We start from the raw sequence: 17534 nt of genomic DNA, 5'->3' as shown, positions 1-17534 counted from the left end.
GGCAGCTCAGCAGCTTCCGCTGGAGCTGCAAACCATGATGCAGGACATTTCTGCTATAAAACCCGACCTCCCTCATCCCTGTAACCTGCCTCTTCAGCAGCCACATCCCCACCACAGCATTCCGAGAGGGAGCCCTCCTGACCGACCTCCACCAAGCTCCTTCACCGCGGTGGGGGCAACACCACAGTGGGATCTGCCGGGGATCGCTGGCAGTTGCTGGCACCAGGCCACGGGTGGGGAGCAGCCCTTACCTGTAGTTCCCTTTCTTGGTCAGCAGCTCCTTGAACTGTCCCAGGGTGACCACACGCCCCTTGACCAGGGTGCGGTAGGGGATGGGCTCTCCACAGAAGTAATAAGCGACCACGATGTTCTCGCACGGCTGGGACGCGCCGCTGCCCGGCCTCTTCTGGGGCTTCAACCTGCCGAGCCAAGACACAAGGGACCTGCTGAGTATCAGCCCACAGTGCTCAGCACCGTCGTGTTGGGAGAGGTGTGGGTCAGGTCCTGCCAGATGGGCTGCAGGAAGTGCAGGGCAGTCCCCGAGCATGCCTTGCTCCCACCACCAGCCTCTCCCGGCATCCAGCTGAACACTGAGGCTGGTGAAGGAGCAAACAGCACTTGGGAAGGCTGGATGGTGCCCAGGACACGGTTCTAGCTCAATCCTGAAGAAACCTGTCCTCAGGCTTTGAGAGGGCATGGCCCTGCTCATAGCACGGTTTGGGGAGTCACTGGTAAGCTCTGGGCCAGGCAGAGCACTCCAGGCCCGTGGCAGCAGGCCCAGGTCACCCATCATCACCATCTCACCACGCTCCTGGTGTGCACCCATGCAGGGTTGGAGCGTCATCTTGTAGGGCATGATCACGTAGACACTGCTCAGAGTGCTTGGGATTATTGCCACCATGGCCAAAACAGCTCAGCATGGCTTTCCACGGAGCTACATCTGCAGACAGGGCTGCCCCACGGCTCCCCCGGACACCTCTCCCAGTGCAGACGAGGTCAGAGGGGATGGAGCTCCCAGCAGGGTGCCAAGGCAGCTGCCATCCCCAAAACCTCAGCGACTTTATACCTCCCGTGTTTTTCCCGCTCTGAGAATGCTGGTCTGGTCTCTGTTCCCAGCCCACACATCGGGGTTCAGCTACGAGGCGCCATCACTGGACCAAAAACATCAGCCCAGCCCTCACCCCATTTTCAGAGACAGACAAAGGCGGCAATAACAAAACTCAGGGTACTTTGCCCTTCTGCAGAGCCTTTCATCTGGGGTGCCGAGGACGCTGCACAAACATTGGAGCAGCCTACACAAATTGGTACCTTGGCATGCGTGGTCTGAGCCAGAGGCAGCCTTCCCTTTCAAAGGCACATAAAGCACATTTGGCAGCTTTTAAAAAAAAAAAAAAAAAATTATTTTAAAAGCACGCTGGATAAAAAAAGATGATTTTGTATTTACATGACTGGAAAGTTGCTGTAAAGAAACAGAATCTGCCAAGCGCATGAGGTAATCGCAGTTTTGGAAATGACTCTGACCTTAACCTTTAAACACTGGCTGGCGGGCAGAGCACCTTTTCATGGCGTGCCCACATAAACACTGGCACTGCAAACCAACACCAGACAGAGCTTTTTCAACTCCTCCTACAGGCATGAGAGGTCTAAAGTTCAACTGAACAACCTTCCGGGTGCCTGCTCTGCCTGCGAGACCTTTGGAGAAGATGCAGCATCCTGAGAGGAAAGGGTCTGCTCCTGGTGCCAGCAGAGCTCTCGGAGCCTCTCCCATCCCTGTATCAAAGCACAGGATGCCCTTTAGCTAGAAAAACATTAAGGAATTGAGTCATCCTTGGAAAAAAAAATACAAAGCATTTAAAGGGAAAATGGGTCATAAATTCAGGCAAATTCTGTGAACCCTGTGAGCCAGAAGTTAATTGAAGGGGTTTGGAAAACCTCAAAGTCCCTAAGCTTCTCTTAATCCTGCTAGAGACAAGTCATGACTAAGAGATGTGTGCCTGGGGACCTGGGGACACAGTGAAGTGCCTGGCACAAGCAGCAAAGCTGGCTCCTCAGGGCTGCTGTTCTCCCTTGCCTGGGAGGTGGAGAGGACAGGACATCCCTGAGCTCTGCCGTGGCAGAAGCAAGAGGGGACCGTGCCAGTGACTGGGAGCCTCCTTCCTCCTGCCATGCACTTCACACCCGAAAGGCCATTTCTGAACGTGCTCAGCCTGGCTCCAGCTCTTTCCAGAGCAGAGATGTGCCCCAAAATAATGCCTGAAATGATGCCCAGAAGTGGGCTGCTCCATGATCTTGCCAGGCACAGAGAAGAGACAGACTTGCCTTTAGGCTGCCAAGCCTTCCTTTTTCCCCGTTTTAAAAATAGGAACCTTTTCCAGTCAGTGGAAACTTATGCTGTGACTTCTCTAATACAATGGATAGTGGCTAAGACACTTCATCCCCCAGTGCCCTCAGATCTGTGGTGGATCTCATCAGGTCCCACCTTCAGGTTCCTTACATGGTCTCAAAACTGATCTCCTACTGAGGTGGTTCTTTGTTCTCCCAGTCCCTGCCTTTGCCTGCTGTGACTCGGGTGCTGTGCCTGGAGCACTCGCCAGTGAAGACCAAGGCAAGAAAGACCAAGCCAAAAAAATACCTTCTGCATGCCCCATGTAACCAGCTCTCCCATTTCCTTCCAGAGAAGGTCCACATTTTCCCTGGTCTTCCTTTTATAACCAGTGTGCCTAGAGAAGCTTTTCTTGTTGCTTTAATTCTATCAGCAGAGTTGACACACATCCCAAACTGCAGCCACAGACCTCTAGCAGGCTAAAGCAGAGCTGATGAATATGGAATCACTGAAAATGTAATTTTCCAAGAGCTCCTCTCAGGAGAATGAGGCAACACAACCGTCTCCACTTTCGTCATTGCCAAGACATCTCCTGAGACCTCGGCTTGCACATAAAGGCCACCAGACCATCTCCAAGCCCTGCTTCATTAAATCTTCCACCTGCACCCATCTCCTGGGTGGCAGTGTGACCAGAAACAGGTACCACTGCCCTGCCCCTCCTGGAATCACCTCCTGTTGCTGCGTTTGTCACAAGCACAAAACATTATCTGGTATGGAAACGACAGCATTCATCCAACTCACTGCAACTGCATTCCAGTCCTGACTCCTGAGTTGTGTAACTCACTGGTGCTCTGACAGGGAATCTAAGTCTGGCTTACAGCACCAATCCAACCTCACTGTGACGCAGAAGTGAGGTGCCCATCTTGCTCCAACTCAGCCCTGGGGCTGGAGAGCTTTGAGAAGCCCCAAATGCACCCAGCAGATGTTACCTTGGGGAGTGTCATAGTCATCAGATCTGCTCCTCTTCTAAGCTTGGCCCAACCCAATTCACTCCAGACAGATCATGCTAATGTTCTCCCTGCTTGAAAAAATCCTTTCTCTGAAGAGCTGGTATTAATTACTTCAATTCAGCTGTGAACTGTGAGACTGAGCTACAGAAAATGGCTCAAAACCTGTCTGTACAGGGAAGAAACCTGGTGGTGACTGGGACACCACTGCTGGGCACTGCTGTGCTGCTGGATCTGCAGGTCACTCAGTACCAGACAGTTAATCCTGCAATGCTTGCCAGCAGCAGTCAGGTAGTTATCTTGGAGATGAGGTCATTCCAAATGCTGTGGAGCAGGGAGAGAGAGGTTCTTTCTGCAGTATGAGTATTTCTGGAAGAATATTTACAATTCCCAGCACAGAAACTGCAGGTGCCTCCTTAATTTCCAGCAGGGCAGTGCTGGAGTGGGAGTGGGGCTGTCAGCACCCTCAGCCAGGGCAGTGGGCAGTTGGCTGGGGAATCCCACTGCTCCTGAAGGGCTGTGTGGAGGGGAGGCTCTGGAGGGCCGGATAACTGTGCTGGCAAGGTCAGCCTGGCCATACAAAGCTGGCACAGCACGCTCTCCTCCCACAGCCAGATCAAGCAGTGCCTCAAGGACACCTCTGGGCTCACCTCCACCTTTCCGTGCTTCCCCAAGGCTGCTGACAAACCTGGGACACTGGCTCCAATTTCCCAGAGCTCTTCAGAGCTCCTGACTGAAATAAATGGTGTTTTTATGTGAATTCCCCTCTCATTTTCTCCTTTGTTCCCAATAGCCATGGGATCTATTTCCAGGCAGGCTCCTGTGCTAACCAGAGCAGGAGCTCTCTAAAAAGCTGCCAGCTCAGGTGTGCTTCAGCTGGAGCACCCAATCCTGCCAAAATCCAGCAGAGAGATTTCAACATGCAGAAATCTTTGGCTCCCTGGGGACCACTGCATCCATTCTTGCTACTGGGCACAGACACATTTGCTATTCATGAGCAGTTCCCCACTGGTGGAGCCCACATGGTTCCCAACCATGTCTCCCTGGTTTTCCACACACAGGGCAGGGCTGGGAGATCCCTGCATCACTGGGACAAGAGCCAGGCTCATGGGGAGGCAGTGCAAGCAGAGCAGTCCAGCACTGGGACTGTTCAGACCATCCTCCCGCTGGCCTGCACGGCATTTCCCACATGCCACGGGGTTCCTGTGAAAGCCACTCTTAAAATACACACCAAATTATTGTCAGAGTATTAATTGCATACACATATAGCTCAGGATGGCGTAGAGACATTTCTGGGGAAGGTGCATGAATTTAGTACGACTATAAATGACTCTACTAATAAACCCTATCCAATTACACCAGTTGAAAGGTAGATCACATAAACTTGGCTTAACCTGGCTTGGGAGAGCCCTCTAATTACCTGGCTTTCAATCAGTGCTCTGACATGAATACACAGAAGTCTGCCATGTGGTCACTGCAAGCAAAACACTGGAGCCTGGCAATTAAGAGCTTCTTTTTTAAATTCCATTTGTGTTTCTAAGAGTCAGACCGCAAAGATTCGAGTTTTCAGAGGACAGCTGTAAAGCTGTGAAAGGTTTTTAATGGACAAAGTGCTGTTAGCTGTTAACAGTAATTATCCAGCACTTCCAGAACGCTTTTCATTGGAGAGCTCCATGTGCCTCTTAAATAATGCTCCCTGACAGATAACACAGAGCAGGAGAATGAGCTCTGCAACAGGCAATAAGCTGAGTCACAGAAAGATGCAGTGACTTGGATATGGCCAGGCAGGAGGCAGGGCTGCTGCAGCAGGGCTACAGCACAGTGCTCTCCTCCAGAGCCACGAGCAGCCACTGCTGGAAGCTTGTGCGAGATGTAGATAAAGAGCAAACACATATTTGTCTTCTGCACTTAATTCTGCTGCATCCTGATGAATCCTGCTCCTGCACCAGCCTCTGAAGTCATGGTGGGGGCGTGAACAAGCAGAGAGCCACTGAGTACCAGGGGAGAGAGCTCTGCCATGCCAGGCCCATTCCAGACACGCTCCCCCTGCCCAGCCCCTTCCCACCCTGCCAGGAGCATTTCCAGCCTCTCCCTCCACAATCCACAAGCCCAGGCCCTCAGGGTGGGTTTTGCCATGTGCACCACTACATCAGAGGGACTGAGGCAGGTTTCTCTGACCTCTCTGCATGTGCCTCCACCCAGCTGGAGCTGAAGACTAGAGCAGAAGAGAAGGACATGCCTCAGCTGCCCACCTTCAGGGCAGTCTGTCCTGTCCCTCCCATGCACAATCAGATCCTCTTGTCGTACCTTTGTTTAAGGGGGAGTTTTCCAGCCCTTTTTTCCTCTTCCTCCAACCTCCTGCGAGCTTCTTCCAGCTGGGTGAGAGGGTTGGGGGCCGGGTTGGGCGGCATGGTAGGATCTTGGATGAAGGGGTGAGAAGGCTGGACGACGTTCCGGAGCTGGGCACTGACCCACGGATGCACCGCGACGGGTCGCTCGATGGAGAGGGGCCGGACCATGTCGTGGGACAGCTGCTTCTTAGCACCTGAAGAGCTGCACAAACATAAAGGTTTTACATGGACCACCAGGACACTCTGAACAGGCACACAGCCATTCCCAGATGGACCTGCTGCTGGACACAGACACAACTGGGGAAGCTCCTCACAGCACGGCTTCCGAGGGAGAGGGGAGCAACATCAAAGTCTAGAGAAGATTTGAGGACAGAAAGTCCTGAGACATCAGGGTGAGCAGCTCAACTCTGACACAAACCTCACAGTTGTGTTTAAGGGCTCTCATCAATCCACAGTACATAAAAATAAACCCAGCAAAAGGCAGTTCCACAGTTTGTGACATTCCCCCAGAAGATGCCCTGTGCTACCATACACTGGTCAGCATCCCCAGGGAAGGGGGATCCTTCTCCTGCTCCAGGGGCAGAACTTGCTGCCTGACTTCCTGGTGGCCTGGCACTGCCCATGGCCCTGGCACTCAGGCCCAGCTGCCAGCAGTGCAACCTGCCCTGGCTTCTACTGTCATCCTTCAGAAAAAAAAGAGTCCTTATAGCCCCTGAGCAATCCTCATACTCCAAAGGCTCTAAACCCTTGGTGTTGTGGATTCCTGCCTTCCCAGGATGTGCAGGAGCAAGGCTGACATGCCTTGTGCAGGGGATGCAATACAACAGCATGAAGACCCCTCTCTCTGCCAGCCCTTACCCATGGTTTGTTTTCTTATGCCTGCTGATCTCCTTCTCTCCTTCTATGATCCACTGAAGGATCTTCTGGTTTCTCTCCACGTCTTCAGGAGATCCTGGCATCTCATAGTTGGCACCATCACTTTTCCCTGAATCAGTCTTCTTAACATTCCTTTTGGAGAGCAGACTCGCTTTCCCACTGCAAGAACAAAGCTTGAGACATCAGTGCTTTGCCTGAGCCAAACCACTGTGGGCCGGGGCAGAAGATGGACATGTCTGTCTCCAGACACCTCCCACAGCCCCCTGCTCTACCAAGGCTCAAACCAACCATGCTGCAGTTTAACCTAAGAGCAAGACTGGCTAGACCTGGGCACAGCAACTTCTCTGCCCGGTCACTTGTGGGGAAAGGGAGCTTCTCCTCTGGACAGACAAGTCACAACCCTGTGGCAAGATCTGCCACAAGAAGGGTTGTGGCAGGTTAAACCCCCAGCTCTTTGCTCAGGGCAGGAGGTTCATCCTGGAGCTGCAATCCAATGGCTGCCTCTCCATGCCTGACCACTGCTTGAAACCTGGGTCCTTCCTATCTCCCCCCAGCTTCACTGATACCCCAAACTCTGACCTGCCATGCACAGCATTCGCTCCTCACCCTGATCTGAACCGAGGCTTCACATCGTGGTGGAAGATCACATCCCAGCAGGGTGGGCTGCCTTCCATGGGCAAGCCCTGCCAGCTTGCACACTGTAGCCAGAGGGGTGCCAGGCAGCAGCCCACACTCTGACTACACCTTTGGCTGCAGCAAAGGCTCCTACAGGAACCCCATGGCCCCTTGCCCACACATGCGTGGCCATGTGCCCAGCTGAGCAGCCCCAGGCACAGGAGGCCGTGCAGAATTCCCCTGTGCACAGCCTGCAATTTCATGGGACCCCCACTGTCTTAACCACCCACCCATAGGACCTCTCTCCAGCACATATAAGAAAAATAACCTAACCACTAGAGAGGAGAAACAGGCCCTTACATAGTTTTGCTGATTTTTCTGGGAAAAAGCCTGGAGAGGGGTTGCTGCAGATCTACAAAGGCAGGGCAAGCTGACATCATCTCTGCTTCTCCCCACACAAGGATTAGTGGGTACCAAATGAAACTCTGTAGCAGCAGGTTCAGTGCAAACAGAAAAAATAAGCCTTTTTCTGCAGGTTGTCATCAACCCACAGACACAATCGTGAGGGGCTGGGGGGACAGCAACCCAGATGGGTTCAACAAGGAGCCAGAGAAATCACAAGAGACTGCAGGCTGCCAAACAAGACCACTTGGATGCAAACCCTGGTCCTGTGAAGCTCCTAATCTAAGGACTGCCAGGAACTGGGAGTTTGTGCCAGCGGAAGGACAACTCTGAGTGTGTCCTATTACAATGCCATTAAATATATGCTGTAGTTGCTGCTAGGAGGAAGTCTTTTGTCTAGATGGGGCTTTGCTTTGGTCCAGCATGGCCATGTTCAACTCTGATGAAGCAACAACCCTTTCCCCACTGAAACAGGGCAGATTTAACTGCTTCTCCCTCCTGGAGAGCCTCTGCACTCTGCCTCCCTCCTGCCAGCCTGGAAAGCTGGTCCTGTCTGCTGCAGACCCAGCCTCCTGCCTTCATAACACCCCAAATCCACAGCTTTGGGGAGCCAAACACACTCAAGGTGAGCACAACTTTCCCCTGTGGCTGCTCCATCCCCATCCCTCATCCTGGGCAGCCCTGAGCTTCACTCCCACCTTTGCAGTCATATAGTAACAGGACCAGCAAAATCTGCTGCAGCAGAGGAGCTCTGCCCTCTCCCTGCAGCATGGAGGGGATGGAGGAATTCAAACAGCCAAGGGAAGATGGACAGCAGTCCATGAAGCAGCAAAATGGCTTTTCTGGGCAGAGGTTGCCCTAGCCTGGAGAACATCCCCTTGGGACAGGCTGCCATGGCAGCACTGCAGCACTCAGTGCTTTGCTGGGAGGAGAAGGGGGCCCTTCTGGGGAAGGGGTTAGGCCTTGCAATAATGAGGGGGGTTTGGCCTCTCACAAACACCTTAAGAAACCTGTTTCTTTTACCCAAACCTCGAGACACAGCCCTAACATGCAGTTCCTGGTCCATGGAGAAGCAGACCAGCACCTACAATTCCTAAGCACCTCCACTGCTTTAAGGAGCAGAAAACCTACTTTATAACCAGGCCACTAAAAATCCTGGTTAGAAGGTGTCTTTCAGCACGAGATCACAGAGATAAAAACGGGTCTCATAAGGGTTATCGGGGCATATACATTTCTGAAGGGTATGAGCAGTGGAAGGCCCTCAAACCATGTCCCAGCATAAGGTTTCCCCAAAAAAATGTGGTTCAAACACTGTTTCATCTACATGCTACAGCCTCCCTAGAGAAGCCATGGCTTTGGGAATCCCGTTGGATGTTCCTTGACTCACCTGTAGCCTAAAGAGTCCATGGGGACAGGGGCCATGCCCAAGTTTTCACTGTAGTTTCTTGACTTTGTTGCATAGTTATGTGAATCTACATTCCAAGCAAAGCTGTTCTGCACTCGCTGCGTGGCCTCGGCCTCGATCTGCTCTTTTGGTTTCATCATGCTGTGGTGATGGATGTGGTGGTAGACATGTTTATGGTGGTACAAGTTAGCTGCATCCTGCTTCATTCCTGATTTTGTTGCGTGCTTGCCATGCCCCGGAGGAATTGTTCCCAGTGTCCCTGACACCTTTCCTAAGTGGCCGCTCTCCGGGGACCGTGGTTTAGGAGAGTGACGGCCGGGCCCTGGGGACTGGCAGCCTGGTGTTTTCATCACACGCTGGACGTGTTCATCCAGGATGCTTTCGGGGTTTTCCTCGTGGGCATCTCTCATCTGCACCCCAGCACAGCCCATCTCAGCGTAGCGAGGAGCAAAGTGATGGAAGGCTTGGGCGGAAGGCATCTTGTGGCTAATGACCGAGGGACCAGAAGAGATATCTGCATCCTCACCTTCTTCCTCCTGCAAGAAACACAGGGACAATCATGGAATGACAGCAGCGTGGTGGAAGGGGTCTCTAGTCCCACCTTCTACTTGGAGCAGGACTGCTGCCAACCCTCGGGTTAGGCCTGGTTTAATCCAGCCAGATCTTGAAAACCTTCAAGATGGAGATCCACCACCCCTCTGGAGACCTGTCCCAGACTGACAGAAAACTTCCAGTGCTCAAGCCAAGCCTCTGCAGTCTGGCTGTCACTGAGCAGAGCAGCTCAGGTCTCTGTACCTGCCTTCTGAACCATCATTAGCAACATTCTCCACGCACTCCCCAAGGAGACTGAGGTGAGCTCTGACAGGCAGCCCACACATCACAACCAGGGATACAGACACAGCTTTCTGACCAGCCTAACAACTCAATCAGGCACAAGAGCAGGCAGAACCTTACTAAAAACCTCTCCAAGTCCCCTGAAGGTGGTTCTGTAACAACCAGCAGCGGAAACACAAGTTACTGCACTGCACTTGTGACTTCCCACGTGCCTTTGGTAAGGCACCGCTTCAAAGCACATCAGATAAACCCAGAGCTACAGGATCGGGGGGGGGGGGGGGAGTTCTCACCCAAATGACTATTTCACAAGGCAAAGCCAAGAGTGGGCTGCAACAGGAGGGGGCAAGTGAAGGTCGACAGCTGCATGAACGGTTTTGAAAATCAAACATTGATTTCTCCCGGGCATGCTAAGGCTGGAGTGAAACACTTCACGCAGATGAAGAAATGGGTTGGAAGTAACTGCTTGTTCTTGCAGTTCACGCTGGTCTAGGACACGCTGTTAGCGACTCTTAAGTCCTTGCCAGGAAGAATTAAACTTCTCCATGCTGACAGCCACAGTTTTGATGCTGACGAACTACTTTATGCTCCAACATAAACTCAGATATTTATGAAGTTTCTTTATTGGAAGTCAGGATTCCTATTTGTTTTAATTACATAAGCAGGATTCCAGTGAGCCCTTTAATCCTGCTCTCTTTTCCTCCTTTGGCACAGTAAAGTTGCAGCACAGGGTATCTCTGCCCTGCCAGATAAATGCATCTGCTGGAAAACACTGACTCCCATCAGCTTTGCCTGTCACATGCCATCATCCATCACTTGCTAACCAGCTTCAAAGTTTCAGCTGCCAACCACACAAGAAAGTAAATAACAGACTTCCTCCTAGTGTCACACCTGGGGGTTCAGACCTGGAGCAGGGACAATGGCAGGCTTTGAAAGTGCCAAAGGTGTGGGTGCTGCAAGCCTGGGGTGTGACATGATGCTGGTGTCTGGAGGGGACACATCACCTTCTAACAGATCACTTTGAAGAACTTCAGAGGCACCTTTCATCTACAGCCACTGCAGCCTGCCCTGGACACTGAGCTCAGGACAAGAAATGAGGAAGTCTGTCCTGACTAAACTCCTGCCACTGGGGTGAGCATTTGTTAGCAGTTTATGATAACCCAAATATATGCTCAGCACTTGGGAGGCTTTTGGGGCTGGTACCTCTCAGGTTTTAAACACCAGCTAACATTTCCTGAGGAACAGCAGCATGACCTTCCTGCTCAGAGCCAGAGCTCTGGCAGTGCTGTCACACCAGAGCAGGGTGGCACGAGGGTGGTCCAGCCAAATGGGTGTCTGGAATTTGGGAAATCCTCTGGCTGCCTGGAACTGCATTCTCTATGTGGATTTTTGCTTCAAGACTGAGTTCAGGGTGGGCTAAGGGGAGGAAAGGGATGCCTTGGCTCTCTCAGTTCACCTTCGCTCAGCTCATTTGTATCACTGAGCAGATCTGGACCCCAAACAGGACCACAGGCAGGAGCAGGTGGTGCTGGGGTGGGTGATGTGCAGGCAGGCCCTGGGGACCACCCCCAGCACTGGCCTCAGCCTCACATCAGGTAGGACAGCCCCAACAGCGAGACAATGGCAGTAATGAAGGAGTTGGGGTGCCTATCCCGAGCTGTCATGTCTCCTTGAGCTGGGCAAAGGTTCCAGTCAAGGCTACAGGTATGAGTTCTGCTGAAATCTTTTCACCTGCTCAGTCTGCAGTGAAAAAACTACATGTGTGGTGTGGGCTCTGGAGCCGTGTTTTGGCATTTCACTGTGGTGAGCTGGGCAGAGCCTGGAACAGAGCTGGGCAAAGCCTGGCAATGAGCTGGGCAAAGCTTGGAGGTGAGTTGGGCACAGCCTGGCAGTGAGCAGAGCCTCAGGGAGGGTGGGGAACCCCGGGTCCCATAACCACTAGATGGTGCTTTGTTGACATAATATTGCCAGAAAGCTCTTCCAGCAGCTCCCAAGGCAGCGGCAGCCAGAGACGCAGCTCCAACTTTGCTGACTGTCTGCTGAGCTATTTTTACTCTCCAGCAAGGCTGGGGGTGCCCTTCCCTTTGAATTAAGAGGCTGAGAGCTGCACTGATGAGCTATGGGCAAGCAATACCTCGCTGCAAACCTCCTCTGCCTTCTCCCAGTCCCACCCATTCCCGACCTGCTGCAGGTTGGGAAGGCAAAGCAGCTCTGCTAAGCACCAGTGCCTGTTCCATCATCATGCAAACCATTTCCCTCTCTAGCCAGGCAATGTTTTATATTCAAATAGTGAGAATCTCAGCAGTGGCTTTGCTTCCCCTGGCTTGTTTTCCATGTGCTCAGTTCAGACAGAGCATGATCTGATACTGATCTGTACATGATACTGCAGCTTCCCTGCATGGATGTGAGGTTGAAGTGTCTCAATAATATGGGAAAAAACAATATCCTCTAATCCTCTCTCACACTGATCAGAGTAATTAATTAATTCAGAGTTTGGTTTTTTGGTAAAACAGAAATCTGTCAGACTTTTCAGTAAAAGGCATTTGGTTTCAAAATCAGATGCCTCCTCTCATGTTACTGCATGATGTGGCTTTGAAAGGGAACCTGCAGGCAGCTCAGTATGGAGGAGAAAAATTCTTTCTTCCTAGCTTTTGCAAAATATTTCCAGCCTCTCTGCTAAGCTGATAACTACCTGGTGTGACTAACACTCGTGGTTTTCCCTGTGCTGCTGTGCAGTGAGCCATGCAGACCCACGAAGAGGTTACCCTGTAGTCTGGTGTTCAGGTCATAGAAAAAAGCCCCGTGATCTATCAGGATTCCAGCTCTCCCTCTTGCTGATACCAGCAGCTCCTGCACCTTAAGTGCTGACCTAAAAAAGCTACAATTGCTTACTCTGAGTTTTTCCTGAATGGCTAATGCCAGATGCCAGCCAGTCAATGAAATACATTCTGGAGACAGCAAAGAGGTTTAATATATAGCATTAGTGGGAGTCCTGGGCTTAAAAATAGATTAAGTCACACGAAAATGTGTTTAAACAGACTTGAATATATTCTCTGGCACATAGGTATTTGCTGATTTTATGGTATTGCTACTGGCAGCTTCTTCAAGGAGGCAGAGGGCTGGAATAATGTAGTTCAGTACAGGTGGGGGCTGCAACAGAGCCATGGGACGAAGAGAAAGAGAGCTCTAAGACTTAGCAGAAAATGCTGCTGGTTACATTGGCTTTGTCTAGAAAGCAACAGTCACCAGACAGGACAATAGTGCAATTCCAGAAGAACAGGAATCTAATCACAAAACAGCACCTCTGTGGCCTGTTCTTACTGGATGGGGAGCTTGTTGGATGGGGAGATGCCTGGAGCTGGAGGGGGCCTTACAGATCCTTCTGCCTTCCTCAGTTCTCTGCATTTGAAATGCAGATGGGATTTAAAGGGAACACCACAACCTACAGCTCTTTTCTGTTTAAAGAGCAACTAGATGAACATTTTAACATACTCCAATGGGGCTGAAGGTTCTTTCCTGAAGTCCCAGGGGCTCAACTTCCCTGAAAGCACAGAGCCAACCAAGCCAGGCACCAACACCTCTGCTTTAAGGGAGAGCTGCAGGTTACTGAGCACAGAACCTTTGCCTCAGGGCCATGGCAGCTATTAACTGCAGAGACTCACAATTTCATCACACAGGGCTGCAGTTACACCGACACCAGTGACATTCAGTAACACCACAGCGTCCTCTGAAATCTCTCCTGTATCCCCAGCACAAGATGGAGTGTCTCAGAAGAAAAAATATGGTGTGAATACTGCTGAACAGGGGTCTCGCACAGGTAATACCACATGACCAGCACCTCACTCTTCACCTTTTGGAGCTTGTTGTGGAGCTTAAGGCTTTGAACACTTCCCATGGTTCACCTAACAAGTCCTCAAGCTCTGAAGGGCCCCAGAAGTACCAGGGCTCACAGCACTCAGTGCCACTGGCTGGGTATCCCCAGCCACCCCTGTGCAGTCAATGGGTTTCTTTACCCAGGAGACACATCAGATCAATTCCAAGTTTTCTAGGGATGTGTTAAGACACTGAGAGGCAGAACCCTTTTGGTTGTGGAAGAAACAGCCTGATAGCAGACACAAACACCTCCAAGCACAACATTCACCTGCCCTCTGGTTACCATTTGTGGAGGAAATAGGGATCACACGAGACCTCCCAGGGAAAGGTGAACCCCTGCTACACAGTCCCCATCCTAGCATGGGAGGGACTGCTCACAAAGTCAGGAGAGTCAGGGTGCCAAAGAAGGTGATGGAGAGCATCCATAACCCCTAACTTATGGCAGAAGTGGGCACTGCTGTGCCATGGCTGTATCTTACACAGGGAGGGAGCACTGGAGCTCACAGAGCCCTGCATGGACAGAGGGACAGCACTGTGAAAGCTCCTGGGGCAACAGGAGCCTCCAAGAGCCCCGTGCAAGTGCTGACCGTGGCAATGGAGCAGGGAACTGGTCACTCCAGTTGCTTTCACAGCAGCTGAAAGCTCCCTGTGGTACAAAGTAGCCTCCCAGGCTGGCAGAGGAGGCAGGAAGGTTACTGACCGCTCGAACGCGTTTCAGGCGCTCCTCTAATTTCTCCTCCGCTTCACGTTCCTTCTGTACTTCCTCCAGACGATTGATCAGTTCTGCAGCAAACTTCTCTGGTTCCACGTGGATATCCTTTGGCATTCGGTACGTACGCTGCAGGGAGAGCACACCAGGGGTTAGCACAAGATGCCTGAAAAATCACACGTTTAGTTGGAAGGCTTTGATAACTGGAAATGCCGGTCGTTCCGGTGGGGAGTGAGTGGAGGGAGGACAGGCTGGCAGGCACTGAGGTGCAGCCCAGGACCTGGGGGCTGGAATCTGAGCCACCTCCACGAGCTCCCTGGCTGGCACCAGCTCCACACACCTCCCCACGTAAGGGAAAGGTTTTCTGGAGCCACAATTCAACAAGTTTTTTTGGCACCAAATTCCACTTAGGGATGGATGTGCTTGGTTTTCTCCCAATGCACACAGGGTCAACAGGAATATCCTGGTCTCAAAGGGTGGGAAAAAGATGTACAGACCTCTCAACCACTCAAAAATCCTGTTCATAGCAGTTATGCTTTCACTTGGATAGGAAGGAGGACTCTGGTGCACACTTACTCAGTTTATCCCAGGAGGATCAGTGTATGCCAGTCAACCTCTGCCAAACAGCCCCTATTCCCACAAAGCATCCTCTCCTCCTGGAGGATCCTGCAGGATTGCATCTCAGCTCTTCAGAGCCATGCAACGATTCCCTGCTGGCTTTATCAATACAGCACCATTACAAGCACAGATGCCATTTTACTGCTTGCTCTGGGTGAATAAATGAATATTTATGGCAGTTCAAGGGCATTTTTGATTCCTTATGCTGAGTTACTTCGTCCTGAAATTCCTGAGCTCTGGGATAAGAAGTTTGTGAAGTATGAAGCTATCAGCTGCTGTATTTCCCCCCTCATTTTCATCCCTCCTGCAGTATTTTGTTAAAGTATTAGAAACAATGAAATGACACAGCAGAGATAAAAATTTAATTTGGAGGAAAAATAGTTGGAAAATTCAGCAGCACAAAACCCTGCATTCAAATGTTACAATACCAACATGAGAGTAAATATACACTCTATAGGACCAGAGATAAAACTAAATGTGAAGACATAATTCACAGCAAAAGAACAAATGCAGTATCAGAAGCAGACACGGAGCTTGAAAACTTTAAAGGAGGATGAGAGACCACCCGAATTTATCCCAGACCAGCCAAAAGATCAAAGCAAAAGACTAAAATACTGCTTTGCCTCAAAACCTGACAGAAGTATGCAAATCATCTTGGCTTTGCTGTCTCTGCCAGCGGCTGAGTGGAAGGCAGGGAAGAAAACCAGCAGCAGTAAGTACCCACTGATGGCACTAAGGAGCTGAAGGCATCTTTCATGACACCCCAGCTGGGTTGCAGAGGTCCCAATTAAAGCACTGCTTGTTTTGTTTGCCAAGAGGAATTGGTCTTCCTGACCCTGCCCAGCAAATCTCAATCCCAGTGACCCATCTGAGCTGGGAGTAGCCTCCACCAGCCATCCCTTCATCCATGTATGGAGCCACTGGAGAGGGCACAGCACGTGTGAGCTACCAGGTGGCTCCCACCCTGGGATGACATCTTTGCTGCCACCAGGACCTCCAGTCCTGCAAATCAAATTAAAAAAAACCCAAAATTGCAGATGAAGATTTTCACCAACAAAAATGTTTAGCCTTGAAATGCTGGCACAGGGGCTGAAGCAGCACCCTTCATCTTTGTGTTGTCCAGAAATGGGCCCCAGATGTGGCCCAGCACGGGAGAAGATGTGGCAGAGCTGGTTCCTGCTCTGTTACTCCCTGAGGAGCTTCCAGGATCCAAGTGATCTCTCTCTGTTCCCCGGCACAGCCTGGGGAGCACTTTGGGCTAAGGGAGCTGCTTTCTTCAGAAACCCCAAACCCATGACCACCCTCCATCCACCTCATGAGGCTGCACCAGCAGTTCCCAAGGAGGGAAATCCCTCTCTTGCCTGACAAGTCACAGCCTGTGGGGTGAGGTGCTCCTTCCCTCCTGCCACCTCAGACATGCCAACTCTCCCTGCGGTTGTTTATACGACAGCAGCACCAAGCCCTGCTCCGTTAGACACTTAATGAGCCTAATGAGAGGCAGCTCGGAGCTCAGCAGTTACAGTCTCAGGTCTCCCTGTTGCAGCTACCACAGAGAGGCACAACTGGGAAAGGATTCCTCTTTAATTTCATTGCCCCTGATGCAATGCAGCATCCCAAACCAAAGTCTCTCCTGAGCCTCTGGCAAGAGTGGGTGCAAAGGCTGTTTGGAAACCTGAGTGTGCAAGTCCTGTCACAGGAAGATGCTTCCCTGCAGGCCCAGCAACGCTTAAGGACCACAGCTCTGTCTCTGACGAGGATCTGAAGACATCTGGAATCACTGCTGTATCCAGGGAACTCAAGATGAGATGATTCTGGTCTTTTACAACAAATACCTCAGCATTTTTATCCAGAGGCTCTCAAAGGCTGGAGATGACTGAAGCTCAACTACAGAAATTACAATAATCGAAACCAAGAATCTTTAGGATAAACTAATTTCCCTCTGTCTTCAAAAAAGCTGCTGCACCTGCAAAACCCACTGCCCTGTCCTTGGAGCTTCCCACTCAGCACAACAGCTTGCAGAGGGCCTCAGCAGCCTGTTGGAGGGTGCAAATGCAGCCCCCTCTGTGCAGCCATCTCTGCAAGGGTCTCCCTGAGCATCCAAGTTCAGTGCAGCTGGAATGAACCTCACTTCACCCCACGGATACCAGTTGTCTGTGCCCTACATTGTCCTGGTGGGTACCCTTAAGGGTGGCTCAGAGAGCTGGGAAGCAGGAAGCTCTAAGGATGAGCCACAGAGACTTCCCCAAAACTAACAGTATTGCAGAATAATGGATGCAAATTCCCTGCACTGAAACAATACAGAAAATTGCTGAGTGCTCTCTCTGTCTCCCTGGACAGCAAATATGGATTGCACTGACCTGGTTCAAAAAGACAACAAAGTGTTTGAAACTTTTATCAAAAGACAGGCCTGACTTCAGAAGGGAAACATGGGAGACATGCTCCATCAACAACCAGCCAGGCTGAGCATGTGCCCAGAGCAGGATCCTTCAGGGCTTCAGGATTTTGAACCTGCCTCCAGATTCCC

At 51.3% G+C, this 17534-nt stretch overlaps 1 protein-coding gene across 2 annotated transcripts in view; it reads right to left on the bottom strand.

The window, feature by feature from the left end:
• The window catches only part of AXIN1 (axin 1), a 71694-nt gene that overhangs the window by 2304 nt on the left and 51856 nt on the right, over positions 1–17534 (bottom strand). For both annotated transcript variants that reach the window (XM_051780403.1, XM_051780413.1), the window contains exons 5-9: positions 14384–14521; positions 8962–9515; positions 6540–6716; positions 5638–5883; positions 252–419 (exon numbers count right to left, since the gene is read on the bottom strand). In XM_051780403.1, coding sequence (XP_051636363.1) covers positions 252–419; positions 5638–5883; positions 6540–6716; positions 8962–9515; positions 14384–14521 — 1283 coding nt within the window. The remainder of the gene's footprint in view (positions 1–251; positions 420–5637; positions 5884–6539; positions 6717–8961; positions 9516–14383; positions 14522–17534) is intronic.

The sequence above is a fragment of the Manacus candei genome, unplaced genomic scaffold (genome assembly GCF_025592945.1).
Source record: "Manacus candei isolate 608988 ecotype Guabito, Panama unplaced genomic scaffold, ASM2559294v1 h1tg000002l, whole genome shotgun sequence".
In the NCBI taxonomy this organism is placed as follows: Eukaryota; Metazoa; Chordata; class Aves; order Passeriformes; family Pipridae; genus Manacus; species Manacus candei.
This window is presented reverse-complemented; position numbering and strand designations above follow the sequence as displayed.